Raw genomic sequence first — 17,547 nt, forward strand, 5'->3', positions numbered from 1 at the left:
TGTTTGTGTGTCTGTCTGTCTGTTCACATGCAGGTCTGTGTGCACCTATTTGCCAGCAGGTGAGGGTTGGCAACAAGAAGGGCATCCAGCCACAGAAAATCTGCCTCAACAAATTCCATCTTAAAGCATAGAAGCATGGAAAAGTGCATGGGAGCATGAAAAAGGCACAAGAGTGGCCATGTGGTAAGTAGCTTGCATACCAACCACATGGTTCCGGGTTCAGTCCCACTGTATGGCACCTTGGGCAAGTGTCTTCTACTATAGCCTTGGGCTGACCAAAGCCTTGTGAGTAAATTTGGTAGACGGAAACTGAAAGAAGCCTGTCATATATATGTATATGTATGTGTCTTTGTGTGTCTGTGTTTGTCCCCCCCACCATCGCTTGACAACCGATGCTAGTGTGTTTACATCCCCGTAACTTAGCGGTTCGGCAAAAGAGACTGATAGAATAATTACTAGGCTTACAAAAAATAAGTCCTGGGGTTGATTTTCTCGACTAAAGGCAGTGCTCCAGCATGGCCACAGTCAAATAACTGAAACAAGAAAAGAGTAGGGTGCATAGGAGAGATCCTTGCCCTATGTGCCCATGAAGCATTAAGTTATATGAAGTCAAGTCAAACTGAAAATTGAAAACATTAAGCCTCTCAGATGAGGTGGCACAGGTTCAAGATGCATGTAAAGAATCTACATCACAGAAAGATACATCAAACCCAAATCAAAATAAGGAAGAAAAAAAAAACTGAAATGATTATAACTCAATGGGAACAATTAAATAACCTTTTATTTATAATTTTAATAAAACATTTCAGATTTTTTTTAAGAAAATAACAGAAAAATAATAATAATGAATAATAATAAAAATAATAATAATTAGTAATAATAATAATGAGGATGATATTCATGTCATCTCGTCGTCCTCATTGTTACCTGTACATCATTTCAGCCATTTCACTCATTTTTTTAGGGATATGAACAAATTCTTCAAAGTAACAAGCAAGTTCATTGACACTCATATCATCAAGTCTGGCTTGTAAAGAACAAGTCTTTTCTATAGAAAGGGGAGAAATGGAATTTACTGCCAGAGATGACAGTCGCATTTCCAAAGGAGATTGGTTGTTCATAGAGGGACAAGGAAGCATTTCACGCGATAAGTTATGCTGATAAGCTAAAAACTGAGGGGCTGTGGTATCGTTCGTCAAGACAGGAATTTTGAAAGTTTCAGGGGTGTTTTGAGCCAAAGATGCAAAATTTGTAGATGATCTCTCAGAGCAACGGCCAAATACTGCACCGACTTCCAGTTTTGAAGATTTGTTTTTACACACACCATGCTTAGCACGTTTATTTGCATTGAACTGTGAAAGAAACTTTAAACGTGAAGCACGCAGTACACTCCTTTCGGAACTGTCAGAGGGGTGAGGTCGAAACCGAGCCTCTTTTATGACGCCTCTACAACTGGATAAGGACCGGGCCAAGTTAAATTTATCCAGCATGGAGGAGGACAGTTTTTTTCTCAAATATACTTTGCAACATTCTGCCTTTTGGCATTCCGGACAAATAAGCTTCAACTTCTGAAGTGAAGATATACATCCAGTCATCAGTTCTGTAGAGCTTACTGTAGGTCTAGTTGCAATAGAATTCCTGGTGAGAATGTCAGAATTAAGTTTGTTTCCTTCTTGCTGACACTGGGCTGGAGACCGAAGTCGTTCACAGGATTTTTCTTCAGTCTGTTTCCTAGAAAAAGAAGAAAAAAAAGTTTGTTGAGAACAAAATAAACTACAGGGTGATTCAAAAGTCACCATACACAGGAACAATTTATCTTTTTATAAGAAACAATTTATAAGAACAGTCTTCTTTTTATTTAACAGGCTCTATATGGTTACCATTGTTTTGAATACACATTGCAGTACGTTTACCCCACTCATTGTGAACTCGTAATAGCACATCTGGTGATATGTGTGCAAAGGAGTTGGTGATGCGTTCCTTCAAATGATTTATGCTTTTTATCTTTTCGCGATACACCGTGCCTTTCAAATGCCCCCCCAAAGATAGAAATCAAGAGGGGTCAGATCAGGGGATCTAGGGGATCTTATAAACTGTTTCTTATAAAAAAATATATACACATTGTTTTGAATTAATTATATATTATCTTGTAGCTTTGAGACATCAATAATGTGACTGTATATTTTTTAGACTAACATTGTCGGGTAGGTGTGAGAGTCTGAATCTAGCTGATTTTAGCATAAACCAGGTAGGATATCTGGGCCAGATACGGCCAGTTTAAATACTAAAGGGCTAAAGAAATTAAAAAAACATAATATAACTTTACATTTTTGCATTTTTTCTGAAAACCTAAGTCCTCGTGCCTTTTTTCTTTCTTTTTTTTTTTTTTTTTGTATTCAACAATCTTGTATTTATCATTATCTGGATTTTAATAATATTCTTTATAAGAATTAGGCTGAACATATTGAAGTATTTGCTTTCTTTTTCTGGTGTATTTTGCATAAAGGCTTCACACAGCTAATTTTTTATCATAATGTTCAAGATTTGTTCTTAGTTACAACTAACTGTTTAGCTAACTACACAGATTTAAAGAGTGAGTGTTTAGCTTGAGTTTTAGATTTTGTAACAGAATATTTATGTAAACTGCAAACTCAAATAAGCACAAGAGAAATATTTCTCCTGTGGAAAATCTAAATGGAAATTTTATAGAAAAAGTAAAATATCTATTTATCCTCAGCTTTGGTCAGTCCGAAACAAGGTGCCACGCAGTGGGACTGAACCCAAAACCACGTAGTTAAGAAGCAAACGTCTCAACCACACAACCATGCCTGCATCTAGAACATATCTGTAAGTTTATTAACCAATAGTGTGTTATAATGAATGTAAACAATATATCAATAAAATATCTCTAACACCTTTAACAAAATCTGAACTCAGAATCATGTGATCAATGGCCACCTTATTTCTTATTTTCATCAAGCATGAAAATTTAGGGAGTGGCTGTGTGGTAAGTAGCTTGCTTACGAACCACATGGTTCCAGGTTCAGTCCCCACTGCGTGGTACCTTGGGCAAGTGTCTTCTACTATAGCCTAGGGCCGACCAAAGCCTTGTGAGTGGATTTGGTAGACGGAAACTGAAAGAAGCCCATCGTATATATATGTATATGTATATATATATATATATATATATATATATATATATATGTGTGTGTGTGCGTGTGTGTGTGTGTGTGTGTGTGTTTGTGTGTGTATGTGCGTGTGTGTGTATGTGCATGTGTGTGTTTGTGTGTCTGTGTTTGTCCCCCCCACCATCGCTTGACAACTGATGCTGGTGTGTTTAGGTCTCCGTAACTTAACAGTTCGACAAAAGAGACCGATAGAATAAGTACTAGGCTTACAAAGAATAAGTCCTGGAGTCGATTTGCTCGACTAAAGGCGGTGCTCCAGCATGGCTACAGTCAAATGACTGAAACAAGTAAAAGAGTAAACAAGTTACAAATTATGTAGAGGTGTACACACGTGCATGCACAAATACTAATTGACACCATAGAGACTAGTGTAAAGAGAAATTGATATGTTTGTGAAATGTTGATACTAAGAAAACTACATTACACCAATCTAGCAAACTGGAAGTTAGATTAGTAAAAAGATATGGGGAGGAGGGGTGCAGATAAATGACAGGATAAAATAAGCTTAGCAGATTTATATATAGCTCAGAGTTGAAATCCTGCCAAAAAGTTGTTTGTGTTTTGCATGTTATGTGGTAAAAGCTACAGGAGTGGGGAGGACTTCAATGTTGAACGAAAAGAACCAGAGGGTCGTTAGCAAATATTTATTTCATCATTAACATTCACTTAAGTGTGGAGCAAATTCCTTGCATTAACAGAGATTATATTGATTAGAAATGAGAGAAAACAAATCTTTGACCTGTTGTTAATTATACATTGAGAAGTTGAACTTCTCAATGAAGTTGATATCTAGACCTTTAACTAAGATTAAACTACCGATATTTATTCTGCTGAAGTCTGATGCTTCACAAAATTCTTTCTCATAAAAACCTTCAAGTATGGAAAATATATTAGTCATACAGAGATGTTACACACACACACAAATATATACAGGGTGTGATGGATAAATCGTCACCATTTTATATTTTTAATTTCGTACATGTGCATTGTTTGCTTTTGGTTTTCTCAACTACACAGTATAGTAGGGTCAGTTGGGCACCATCTGTAAGAAAAACAACACCATGATGCAATTCACTCTGCCAGAAATTTGGAAACGACATGCTGTACTGCTTGGCATCCACACCAAAAGCTCCAATACAAACATTTCAGAGTGTTTGGGTGTCAATCTGAGGCCAGTGCAATTTGAGGACATGTACCAAGAGTGACAAAAATAAAACATCCAGTCAACATCTTTGTGTTCGGAGTGATCACTAATGATGGTGACATTATGCCACCATTCATCTTCGCACAGAACCTCAGACTCAACACGGAGGCCTACATCAAGTACCAGGAGGTAGTAGTGCTGCCTTGGGTTAACAGGGTGGCTGCTGGAAGACCCTATGTCTAGCAACAAGACTCTGCACCATGCCACACAAGCAGGAGAACCCAGTCATGGCTGTCAGGCAATTTCTGCAACATCACCCCTAACATCTGGTCACTTAACTCCCCAGATTGCAACCCCCTTGATTATTGTGTAGGGCACAGTTGAGCGAGAGACCAACAAAATTCCTCATAACACCAAAAATGAAGAAGGCAAGGATTATGGCAGCATTCACCAACTTAAACAAGGAGAACATCCACAAGAGTTGCAGAGGATTCCGAAGTTGTCTGGAGGCTGTGGCTGAACCAATGGCGATTTTATTGAATAAATTTACTCTTTAGTATTTCAAGAGATTTTTATGTAATTTTGGTAAACATATCTGTTAAAATAAGATGTCAGTGTTATTTTCATTTTTGTGTAAGCCTATAGACACAAGACAAAAATATATCTAGGACTACATTATCTAATGTCTTTTTTAGGTGTAGGCATGGTTGTGTGGCTAAGAACCATGTGGTTTCAGGTTCTGCCCCACTGCATGGGACCTTGGGGAAATGTCTTCTACCATGGCTTTGAACCAACCAATAACTTGTGAGAAGAATTAGTAGATGTAGAAGCCCATCATGTGTGTGTGTGTGTGTGTGTGTGTGTGTGTGTGTGTGTGTGTGTGTGTGTGCATGCGTTTTTGTGTCCCAGCATTGCTTGACAATTTGTGGGTTTGTTTACATCCCCATAACTAAGTGATACAGCAAAAGGGACCAGTAGAATAAGTATCAGCCCGATACTGGGGTTGATTAGGCAGTGCACCAGCATGGCCACAGTTCAATGACTGAAACATTTAGACAATACAGAATTTATATCTTGCAGAGAATAGGTGCGAATGCCCTGTCCATCCCATGATGTGATACATACACTTAATAATATTAATAATAAATTTTTTTTTTTTTTATTTCAATTACAATAGACAAAGACTGTTTCTGGGAACTATTTTATATGAGCTAAATCAGTTTTGTTTGCTGTTGTTGTCAAATGAATGAACTAAACAAAAGTACAGTGTAGTTCTTTCAAACCAGACGAGAACAAAGACACTTGACATAATACATCTATGGGACATTTCAAAACATTAAATTTCATCACGCAACACTCTGCCATCCCATCTCCAGCCCATTATATGCTATGATAATGGATTCACATTCTAAGAAAGAAAAAAAAAAAACTAATTCAAACATTCAACTTGAAAATACTGCCAGTTGTACGGAAAAAGCACCATGTGAATATGGTTGATGCCAGTGCCTCCTGACTGGCTCCCGTGCTGGTGGAATGTAAAAAGCACCATCCAAACGTGGTCAATGCCAGGCCCGCCTGACTGGCTCCCATGGTGGTGGTACATAAAAAGCACCATCCAAATGTGGTCAATGCCAGTGCCCTGACTGGCTCCCATGCTGGTGGCACGTTAAGAGCACCATCTAAACATGGTCAATGCCAGTGGCACATAAAAAGCACCCACAACGCTCTCAGAGTGGTTGGCATTAGGAACGGCATCCAGCTGTAGAAGAAACCTTGCTAGATCAGATTGGAGCCTGGTGCAGCCAACTGGCTTGCCAGTCTTCAGTTGATTAGATCAAAATTAAGTACGCAACTGGTACTTAATTTATTGATCTCGAAAGGATGAAAGGCAAAGTCAGCCTCAGCAGAATTTGAACTCAGAACGTAAAGACAGACGAAATACCGCTAAGCATTTTGCCCGGCATGCTAACATTTCTGCCAGCTCATCTTATAAATTGGTTGAGGAATGACAACTGCCAACCCCTACTTGTCATTTCTTCACATCCTGACACAAACAGTCTCAACCCTAACGTGAATAGAAGTTTAACAGTTGCAGTTTAAGTGTTAAACTACTAACCATCTGCCAAGGCTTTTTAAACCTTACTGCACATATGCATTGCCCATGTTAACCTCCAACATCCACAGGTACTCCCAACAAAATGTTATACTATATTTGAAGATAGGAGTGGCTGTGTGGTAAGTAGCTTGCTTACCAACCACATGGTTCTGGGTTCAGTCCCACTGCATGGTACCTTGAGCAAGTGTCTTCGACTATAACCTCGGGTTGACCAAAGCCTTGTGAGTGGATTTGGTAGACGGAAACTGAAAGAAGCCTGTCATGTATGTATATGTATATATATATATATATGCGTGTGTGTGTCTGTGTTTGTCCCCCCAACATCACTTGACAACTGATGCTGGTGTGTTTACATACCCGTAATCTAGCGGTTTGGCAAAAGAGACCGATAGAATAAGTACTAGGCTTACAAAAAATAAGTCCTGGGGTTAATTTGCTCGACTAAAGGTAGTGCTCCAGCATGGCTGCAGTCAAATGACTCAAACAAGTAAAAGAATATAAGATGCCTCAAAAAATTAAAAAATCACCGCAGATCTTATACATGAAATTGTTTTGGATATTACACGCTTTAATGCACTAAAAACTTTTTTCTTCAATCACATAAAAAGTACTCAGCTCACTGTGGAGTGGGGTGGTTGGTGTTAGGAAAGGCATCCAACCATAAAAACCATGCCAAAACAGACACAGAAGTATGATGCAGGCTTCTGCCTAGTTGGTTCCTGTCAAACTGTCCAACCCATGCCAGCATGGAAGGGAGACGTTAAACAATGATGATGATAATGATGACACGTTGCTGAAAATGGAATGCATCTAATATGCATGTACATCGTTTATGCTATCAAATATGGTAAATTTTTTTTTTCTGTATTCTACCAGAGCTAACTACTTGTCAAATGAAAACCTGAAAGAAGAGAATTAGCAAATGGTAATGCCAGGAATGTGGTACAAGCTAAGCTATACAACATTACTAATAACTCCACATTGTCTATTACAACACCAATAAACACTATTGTATTATTTATGAAATGCTAATGTAATATTTAAAAAGGGCAGTTGTTTTGGGAGAATCAATAAAATGTCTGACAAAATGCCTTGCTGTATTTATTTACAACCCTTTACATTTTGAGCTCAATTCCTACTACAGTTGAAGTTCTTTTTCATCCTTCTAGAATCAATTAAATACAGTACCGGCCAAAAACTGGCACTGATATAAGCAACTGTTCCCTTCCCCAGAATCTGAGGCTTTGTGTATATGAAAGAAATCAATATTAGATCAGTCATCGTCATCATCATTATCATCGTTTAATGTCCGCCTTCCATGCTGGCTAGGTTTCTACAGCTGGATGCCCTTCCTAATGCCAAGATGTACAAATACAGGAATATCAAATACCATACAACATAAATATTGGTTTATCAAAATTGCTTCTGCCTCTGGAGACGTGTCATAATTGAGGCACCAAATGGGCACTTGTACATGTCACTGCATGGGTCCATCAATATAAAAAACTTAACATTAATGCTGCCTGATAAAACAAACAAGTAATGCAGTGTCTCACTAACACAAAGAGACAATCAAAAGAACATGGTAACTCAGTGGAATTTGAACTCAGAATGTAAAGACAGACAAAATGCAGCGAAGCATTTTGCCCGATGAGATAACAACTCTGTCACATTGCCATATTACACAACAAGGAATATTAATAATTCTTTTCTACTCTAGGCACAAGGCCTGAAATTTTTTGGGGGAATGGGCCAGTCAATTAGATCGATACCAGTATGCAACTGGTACTTAATTTATCAACCCCGAAAGAATGAAAGGCAAAGTCGACCTTGGCGGAATTTGAACTCAGAACGTAAAGACAGATAAAACACCGCTAAGCATTTTGCCCAGCGTGCTAATGTTTCTGCCAGCTCATCACCTTGAAAGAAATATTAATTGTAACATAAAAGGAATTATAGAAGACAGTAGAATTAAATGGACTATTGATCGTATGGTCAGGAATTAAAACCTTAATTTTTTTTATCCTCTTTTATGTCTGGTATCTTTTACTTATTTCAATCATTGGACTGTGGCCATGCTGGGGTACTGCCTGAAAGAGTTTTAGTCAAACAGATCAACCCCCAACACTTATTTTTAAAGCCTGGTGCTTATTCTATCAGTCACTTTTGCCACACTAAGTTAAAGGGACATAAATAAACTAACACCAGTCTTGAAGCAGTGGGGTGGAACAAACACAGGTACAAAACACACACACACACAACAGACTTCCACAGTTTCCATCTACCAAATTCACTCACAAACATTGGTCATCCAGGGTTATAGGGGTACTTCTAATAAACAGTATACAAGATAGAGCTATAGGGGTACTTCTAATAAACAGTAAACAAGGGAATCACCCTCTTAGAAAATGTAGACAATTATCTCTCAAATCATACTCTACTGTCTTGAAAAAGAAAAGATGCTGGATGACAGTCATAAATACACAATACCTAAAAGACGATGGAATGGTCACAATTGGAATGCTTTGATCAAGGGCTAATCAACAACACATTGCCGCAGTCAACATTTAAAACTGAAATGATTAAAGAAAAAAAGATGGAACCAGAGGTCAGCATTGTGTTTCTAACAAGAAACAACTCTCAACACACTTAGATGTTAAACAATATATTATATTAAACTATAAAGTTATTCCGCTGAGGTCGACTTTGCCTTTCATACTTTCAGGGTCGATTGAATAAGTACCAGTTACACACTGGGGTCGATGTAATCAACTTAATCCCTTTGTCTGTCCCCTCTACGTGGCAATAAGGAAATAAATATACTCTCTCTTTTTACTTGTTTCAGTCATTTGACTGCGGCCATGCTGGAGCACCGCCTTTAGTCGAGCAAATCGACCCCAGGACTTATTCTTTGGAAGCCTAGTACTTATTTTATCGGTCTCTTTTGCCGAACCGCTAAGTTGCGGAGACGTAAACACACCAGCATCGGTTGTCAAGCGATGCTGAGGGGACAAACACAGACACACAAACATATATATTGTATAATGTATCCTAGGTATGATTTTGAATTGCATCAGGTACTGGGAGGCCCTAGTTAAGGAGTTAAAGGGTTTTGAGGAATGCAGAACCACCTCTTAGCTACTATTATTCCCAGAGTTAATCTGACCTGGAATAGTAGCTCCTAGTAGGGTCCCCCCTTAATCAGCATGTCACAGAATTGCCTCCAGGAGAAGGTCACTTACAGACACCCCAGTGAAACCAGGTTAGATGAGGTCCTTCAGCTCTTTAGCTGCTCAGCTCCTGTCAAACTCATACTAACATGGAAAACGGATGTTAAACAACAATGATGTATACACATGTATGTGTGCATACATATACATTTATATATACACACTTAAATTATAGGGAAGTTGCCGAAGAGGGAGACCCAGGAAGACATGAAACAAAGTATTGAAGGGCGATCTCAAAACACTGGACCTTACTAAGGAGATGACAGAGGACTGAGATGCATGGCACATTATTGTACTCAAGAAAACCAGCCCACCACAACAGAATCAAGATCCTAAAACTAAGGTGCCATGTTAAAAGGAATAGTTTGGGTGCTAGTGTCACGTAAAAAGCACCCTGTACACTGTAAAGTGGTTGGCATTAGGAAGGGCATCCAGTCGTAGAAACCAAACGAAAACAGACAATGGAAACCAGTGTGGCACCTAGCCTAGCCAGTTCCTGTCAAGCCGTCCAACCAATGCCAGCATGGAAAACGGACGTTCAATGTTATGTATGTGTGTGTGTGTATAGGTATACAAAAACAACCTCAGTTCACAAAAAGTTGTCGTAAAATTATCAAATATACTATCTATATGTTACAACAGCAACCCATACCTTAATCAATCGTATGTACTTACATATGTCGTAGAAGATGTGGAGATGCTCGTTGATTTTGTAATTTATCAAAATTAAAATGTTACATGAGAAGTAGTAAGAAAAACAGTCAAAATTTATGGCAAATTAAGCAATTAGAGCCTCGTTCTTGTTGGCATTTTGAGATTTTAACTTTTGGTATTCTAGTGTTCGTTATATTCTGTTTTTGTTTACGAGTAAAGAAGAAAGAAATTTTAAAGTCACTGCCTATGGTCGACACTGAGACCAGGCAGACCGATGATCAAAGTTATTCTAGCTGTAACCATTACGCCTTTTTTTAATTTTATTTTTTAAGGGTAAAACTAGGATTATATTATTCCGTGTGTCGAACAAATATTCAACTATTCCGGTAGTAACAATGCCTTAATAACAGCTGCTGAATCATTGCAAACAATTATGTCCCTTCCATATTCTTCCAGTTTCTTAAATGAACTTGAGGATACTATCTGGGACTTTATCACAAGAAGTCTAACGTTATGGACAGAACTATCCGGTAAATGGCCCTATCCGAAACATTAGGGTTGTCTTCTTCCTCGCGCCAAAAATTTATTCCATTTTTATGTACGACGCATCGTCATCCGTTTCCACGGATTCCATTGTTTCACTTCTGGATTTAAAACATAACATTTATCTCCCTTAGATTAAACAATTTCAAAATTCTTCGCATTCAACAAGGTTTTGATTATCGATCTAAAGAATTTATTCTTACCAGTCCGCTATAGAAAAACAAAACAAAAAATTTCTTTAACCGTTAATTAGATCTAAATTTGAAAAATCAGTTTTCGAACCAAAATACTAGGTGCAGGCATGGCTATGTGGTAAGAAGTTTGCTTCCCAACCACATGGTTGCGGGTTCAGTTCCACTACATGGCAACAACCACAGACCAGCGTTGAACAAAGCTTTTAAGAAAGAAGTCGTGGTGTGTGTCCATGTTTGTCCCCAACCACGGTTGACTTATTTATGTCTCCGTAACTTAACGGTTCGGTAAAAAGCGACAGATACAAACAGTACCAAGTTGTAACAAAAAAATTAAGTACTGGAAGTGATTCATTCGACTAAAAATTCTTCAATGCGATGCCCCAGCATGGTCGCAGTCGAGTCACCGGTACAAGTAAAAAAAATATAAAGACTTAAAGACCATTTGCCTCTAATATTTAATCAAGGAATCGTAAGCTATATCAATATTCTCAAGGGTATTTGTCTTTTATAAATAGCAAATCAGTTTTTGTAATGGGAATCCAACTGATTGAAATGGATCGATTCTAACACGAAATGTTCAGTTATGCTACATCAAATTTGGGTGTAGGAGTAAATTGCATGCATTATAGCATGAGTGATGATGATGATAGTGAATGGCGGAAATTGCGGTGACATGGCATTATTTTTAGGTTCGATTTTACGAGGGAGGGCCAAAAAAAAAACAAGGAGTGTATTTATTAGTCATTAGTAGTTTACAGGGTTGCGATTATTGATCAGAACAATGCCGGTTTAGGATTACTAGAAATTACAAATGAAATTATCAATAAAATAAATAAATGAAAGAACTTTTTTTTTTTAATGAAAAGGGAGGCGGGAAAGACGGAAAACAATGTTGAGATATTTACCAGGTTTTAGAATCAAGCTCCAACAGTTCGAAAGCATTGTGTAATCCAAGATCGGAGTTGTTACTGAATTCATTCTGTATATTTTCTACGGTACTGTGGTTGTCGCTATTACTGCTGCCGCTGTTGCTGTTAGTGTTAGAGTTAGTATTATTGTTGTTGTTGTTCGTGGTAGAAGTAATAGTGGTGGTAGTAGTAATTGTTGTAGTAGTTGCAGCTGTTTCAGTTGCCGTTGTCGAGTTACCAATGATAGTGCTAGCTGCCACTGCCGTCACGCCGCCGCCAAGACTGCAGTTGTCGTTCTTCTCATTGATGAGACCAACAGGCGGCTGTGTGATGTTGTTATTGATTTCTGACATTGTTTACTGGCGATCGACTGCTTGGTTGGTGGTTGGTAGGTTAAGAACGAAGAAATATATTTAAAAAAATTTGGTAAGTTAGCAGAACGATTATTAGTAAAACGAAGAAAAAAAAAACAACACAGAATTACTAAGAGAAAGGCATATATTAAACATATTTCACAAATCAAGGCAGATACGAATACAATATATAATTGCTGTTCTTGTTAGTGGCCGTGAAAGTGACGAAAACAATGGTCTTTATGATATTGGTTTCAATTTTTGGCACAAGGCCAGTAATTCCGGAGGAGTGGGGAAAGTCGATTACATTGGTCTCAGTGTTCAACTATTTTATTTTATCGACCTCGAATGGATGAAAGGCAAAATCGAACTAGCCGTAATTTGAACTCGGAAACGTAAAGACAGACGAAATGCCGCTCGGCATTTTGCCCGGCGTGCTAACGATTCTGTCAGCTGGCCAGTTCTTTATAATATTCTTTTCTACTCAAGGCACAACGCCTGAAATTTTAGAGGAAGGGGCCTGTCGATTAAGATCGACTCCAGTACACAACTGGTACTTAATTTATCGACCCCGAAAGGATGAAAGGTGAAGTCGACCTCGGCGGAATTTGAACTCAGAACGTAAAGACAGACGAAATACCGCTAAGCATTTCGCCCTGCGTGCTAACGTCTCTGCCAGCTCGCTGCCTCAATTCTTTATAATAATGGTAAAACAAGATACGGACCATGGGCCACGAGATATAAATTTCATCGTTTTAAATAGAAACCTTGCCAAAAGTTATTAATATGGTGCCGTGAACCCTGCTCAGGCTTATTTCTTTAATCGCTAAAAATATAAAAAATTGATGGGTAGCCTAAAGTGCATGCAGGATCATTGAGATTGTGTGAAAATTGTGTTAAAACAAATGCGGGACGCCAGAGAATTGACGAAGTGAGGACTGTACTGCACACTCCGACATGCAGTCGGAAATATGCTGTGGTTGATTCAAATAACAATACCATCGTTTCATACAATACAGGCTTTGTGTGTTGTCTTTTAAGAATAAAGCTTTCAATGAATCGGTTTTTATTTTCGTGTTTAGTTAATTCGCTTCATTTGTCTTGAGACCCACTACACAACTTAATTTCCGATGCCTATATACACAAATCTAGGTGCCGGTGCAGTATATGATCTACATACATGTTTCTGGTATAGCTTGTGATCTACATTAGTTCAAATGGTATAGTTTGTGATCTACACCAACTTTTTTTAAAATTCATCAATTTATTTACTCGACTTCCGGTTGGTTTGGTATATAAACCAAAAAAAAAACTTTTATGATTTAACAAGATTCTGAATGTAGATCACAATGTTATATAAATGATCACATTCTATACCAGCATCCAAATATATATATGTGTGTGGTCTCGTGTTTATATAAATCATTATTATGCTTGTTTAAAAAAACGTTTATTTATTAAGGAAGACATTTCCAGTTAACCTCTTAATGAACGAATATGTACTCAGAATTAGTTTTAAGTTTCTGTGGAATTAAATACTTGAGAGATAAATCTTCCCTGGTTGGAATTGTGTGTTGAACATTATAGGAATCTTCTTCACATGTGAGTCAGGGCAGACTTTCAGAATAACCGTCATTCTGTTGTTCTACTTTTGAGCATACTTTGTAAATATATCTTACATAAACGAGGGGGCCTCTATGAGGTGGTACTACTAAAGCAGCGCGGACCCGAACGCGCAGTCGCGCGTCCGCGCTAGCTAGTCGTGAGTGGTCGATCCTAACCCTAAACACATTCATTTGCACACGCGGGTTAGGGATAGGGTTAGGGTTAGGGATAGGGACAGGGTTAGGGATAGGGTCGACCACTCAAGACTAGCTAGCGCGGACGCGCGACTGCGCGTTCGGGTCCGCGCTGCTTTAGTAGTACCCTATGAGGTCGCTGGACAATACTGGAAATATAAATCAAACCCTAATGGGTTAAAAACACAAAGGGCAGTTCTAAATACACTTGTCAATAAAATAAGGAATGGCCACGATTTGCTCCAAATGATGGCGAGATGAGGTTTCGCTAACCACGATACTGTCCCATCTAAAATTTCATATTAACAGTATCGAGAACGAAATCAACTTGTAGAAGCTTCTATCTAGGCGATCGCTCGATCAGCTAAAAGTAGTAGCCAAATCTCCCTAGTATCGTATTCTTCTTAAAAAATATATAATAAAAGAACAGCGTACCATAATCCTACAAACTTATTAATGATTTGGTCATAGCTGGATACTGTCGATCAAAAGTCTCCTCCGTAAGAGTTAACTTAAAACTAAACAAATCATATTGTAAGGTTGATGATGTTTAAAATTTTATCACATGTCCATCAGTTAATACAAATCAGTAAAATTCTAGAACATTGATTCGAACTTCCTATCAGTTGTCAGTTTCCCTCCTTTAATAAGCCTCTGTATTAAAGACGTTATGTTATTTAGTAAAGAATTTGTCGCTGGTTTTAACTCCCAATCCATCAACCCTGCTCGAAGGCGCCAATCCATCAACCCTGCTCGAAGGCGCCACTCTGTCTTTTTAAAGATGTCTAGGGATACGTTCATATCTATTATGTCCATCCCTTCTTCAAGACGGGAGGTTGTTAATAGAAGGCGATATGGCTGTGGTTTCTAGCAAGCTAAGAGCTGATATAGAGATTCCCTCAATTGTTCATAAAATTAAAATAAAAAAACCATGTAACACAGAAAAGTTCTTAGATTGAATCGATGAGTTGCTAAGTGACAGTGATGTAATTGCAATAAGAGTTATACCCTTATTGTAACAAATTGGATCGTCTAAGAACTGCCCGTCGAAAACTTTCGAGATGGAAGAATTAAAAAGTTACAGAGAACCAAGATTTTAAAACGATCGAGTCGAATACGGAAAAGAGGTCGAAGTTGAAAAGTTCAAAATTAAAAGTTTGTTTAAATCACTAGTCACCCCGTGTGTGTATATATATGTATGTGTGTGTGTAAATATATGTATGTGTGTGTGTGTATATAAATATGTGTGTGTGTGTGTGAATTCTTATACAGTTACAAGGTAAAGGAATTAATTTGCTAAGTCCTGTTTAACTTTTCTGTTTTGAGATACGACTTAAATTATTAGTTTCAGTTTGTTTAATTTTTTTATCTTACGCAAATAATTTTACACCCAAACTTATATAATTTATAACTTCTTTTTTTTTTAAATTAGTTACGCGTGTTAAATACCAATGGAATATAAATGTCAGAATGAACAGAACATTCTATAAACGTGTATAAAAGAATTAAGTTGACTAAAAACCTGTGTACCATTGTAGTATACATGTACAAGAATGCTCCATTTAGAAACAAACTCAAAAATGAGATCAGTGCCCGTCTGAGATGAGAATTTACCAAAAGTTTTATTTAGAAGGAAATTTACAAAACAAAATGTATTCTTTTAACACGTTTTTATAAGATATAATAATGCAAACATTAAAGAATACGAAAAGTCATAGCTAAATTGATAACTTATTTCAATAGTTGTGATCGCTTTTAAATATAAATATATATAAATAAATGTGGGAATCGTGTTTAGTTTGTATGTTGCAAAGTACAAGCTTTGATATACAATACACTTTAACACGATTTATCATTTATATAAATACACACACACACATATATATATATATATATATAAACGCACGCAAACACATATGTAGAGATACACCCACATATATATATATATATATATATAGTATTAGGGAAAATTTTATACTGTGAAACTTAATTTGATTTTAATTTTTAATAAATTGATTTTAATTGAGTTTTTACCTGTAATTTGGGATTTTATCCCTAATATTATATATATATATATAGTGTTTTGTATTTAACGTTGTAATTAATGTTTCAAACATGTGTATATATATATACATGCCGTGTTTTTCGTGTTAAGTAACAAACCATGGGGTCGAGGGTGATACAAAAATAACAAATTGAATTAGGCATTTACCTTGAGGTTCTTTTACTGATCACTAATTTCTGAACAAATAATGTTTTTTTTTATTTATATTTTCGGGGGAAACGAAAATCGTCCGAAAATCAACCAATGTTACATTCATCGTGTGACAGAAAGACAAAATTTCAAGGACCCGGGAATATTAAATGAATATAGAAGTGATTTTTTCCATTTACAAAGTAAACAGTTTCTCGAGTTAACCTTGTCGATGGTGAAGCCAAAACAAACCAGGACAGCAACAACATAGACCAAGTAATGATACTAGAGTTTGACACGGAGAGGAGCAATGTAGAAAAGGAGATACGCAATAACTCTTGCTATTTACAATAAACATAGAGGAAGATACACAGAAAAACATTGCGATGCAGCCATATATATATTTATATATATATGTGTGTGTGTGTATGTATATGTATGTGTGTGAGAGAGAGCTTTACGTTTTACCAACTAGCAACCAGCAGTATGTATATTTTGTAAACGTTGTTAAATCACATATATACACATACACACACACACATATATATATATATATATATATATATATATATATATATACACACAGACACAAACATGTGCATATATCTCTCCACACACTACATATATATATATATATATATATACATATATATTTATATGTATATATATATTTATATATATATATAGATAGATAGATATGTGTATATATGCATACATACATAGAACAGTAACCATGAGTAGGTTCGTAGAATATAATTATGGCGAAAAGTGTGAGCTTTAGTGTACACAGAAAAGAACGTATAAATATTTACAAAAACTAGATTTCCGCTCACCTTTCGAAATCAGCCACCATGTACAAAAGACCCCAGAATTAAATTCGGATCTCTTAGGATCACATGTAACAACAACTAGCGCCATATTCGCCATGACGTCACAGCTCTGTGGCTGTTGATAGACTAACAACTACCACCACCACCACTTCCTTCACTTCGACATTGACGTCATCTTCGGCTATTTCCGCAACACTAAAAAAAATTATTTCTTTTAATCAGTTTCGTTTAATTATTTCACCTATTTTTATTTTGGAAAAATTTTAAATAAAAAAATGTATTTTACTGTTTATTTATCTATTACGAAAATATATTAAATACATTTTATACTATTATTCACTGTATTGAAGATGACGCATTATGTCGGTTCCAGTTCCGTTACAGAATCATTAGT

At 36.9% G+C, this 17,547-nt stretch overlaps 1 protein-coding gene across 3 annotated transcripts; it reads right to left on the reverse strand.

Annotated features, from left to right (window-relative positions):
• Window positions 1–763: 763 nt before the first annotated feature.
• On the reverse strand, window positions 764–17,320 carry LOC106874388 (uncharacterized). 3 transcript variants are annotated; one of them, XM_014922102.3, is made up of 3 exons: window positions 17,157–17,320; window positions 11,975–12,347; window positions 764–1,731 (listed from the first exon to the last, which is right to left on the reverse strand). In XM_014922102.3, the coding sequence occupies exons 2-3, from the start codon at window positions 12,328–12,330 to the stop codon at window positions 924–926; spliced, it is 1,164 nt and encodes a 387-aa protein (XP_014777588.1). In that variant the 5' UTR covers window positions 12,331–12,347; window positions 17,157–17,320; the 3' UTR covers window positions 764–923. The 3 variants fall into 3 exon arrangements, with proteins under 3 accessions (XP_014777588.1, XP_014777589.1, XP_014777590.1); XM_014922103.3 differs by having other exon boundaries at window positions 11,975–12,350; window positions 17,157–17,319; XM_014922104.3 differs by lacking the exon at window positions 17,157–17,320 and adding an exon at window positions 16,342–16,638.
• Between the last annotated feature and the right edge of the window lie 227 nt (window positions 17,321–17,547).

The sequence above is a fragment of the Octopus bimaculoides genome, chromosome 8 (assembly GCF_046866305.1).
Source record: "Octopus bimaculoides isolate indiv1 chromosome 8, ASM4686630v1, whole genome shotgun sequence".
Classification (NCBI taxonomy): Eukaryota; Metazoa; Mollusca; class Cephalopoda; order Octopoda; family Octopodidae; genus Octopus; species Octopus bimaculoides.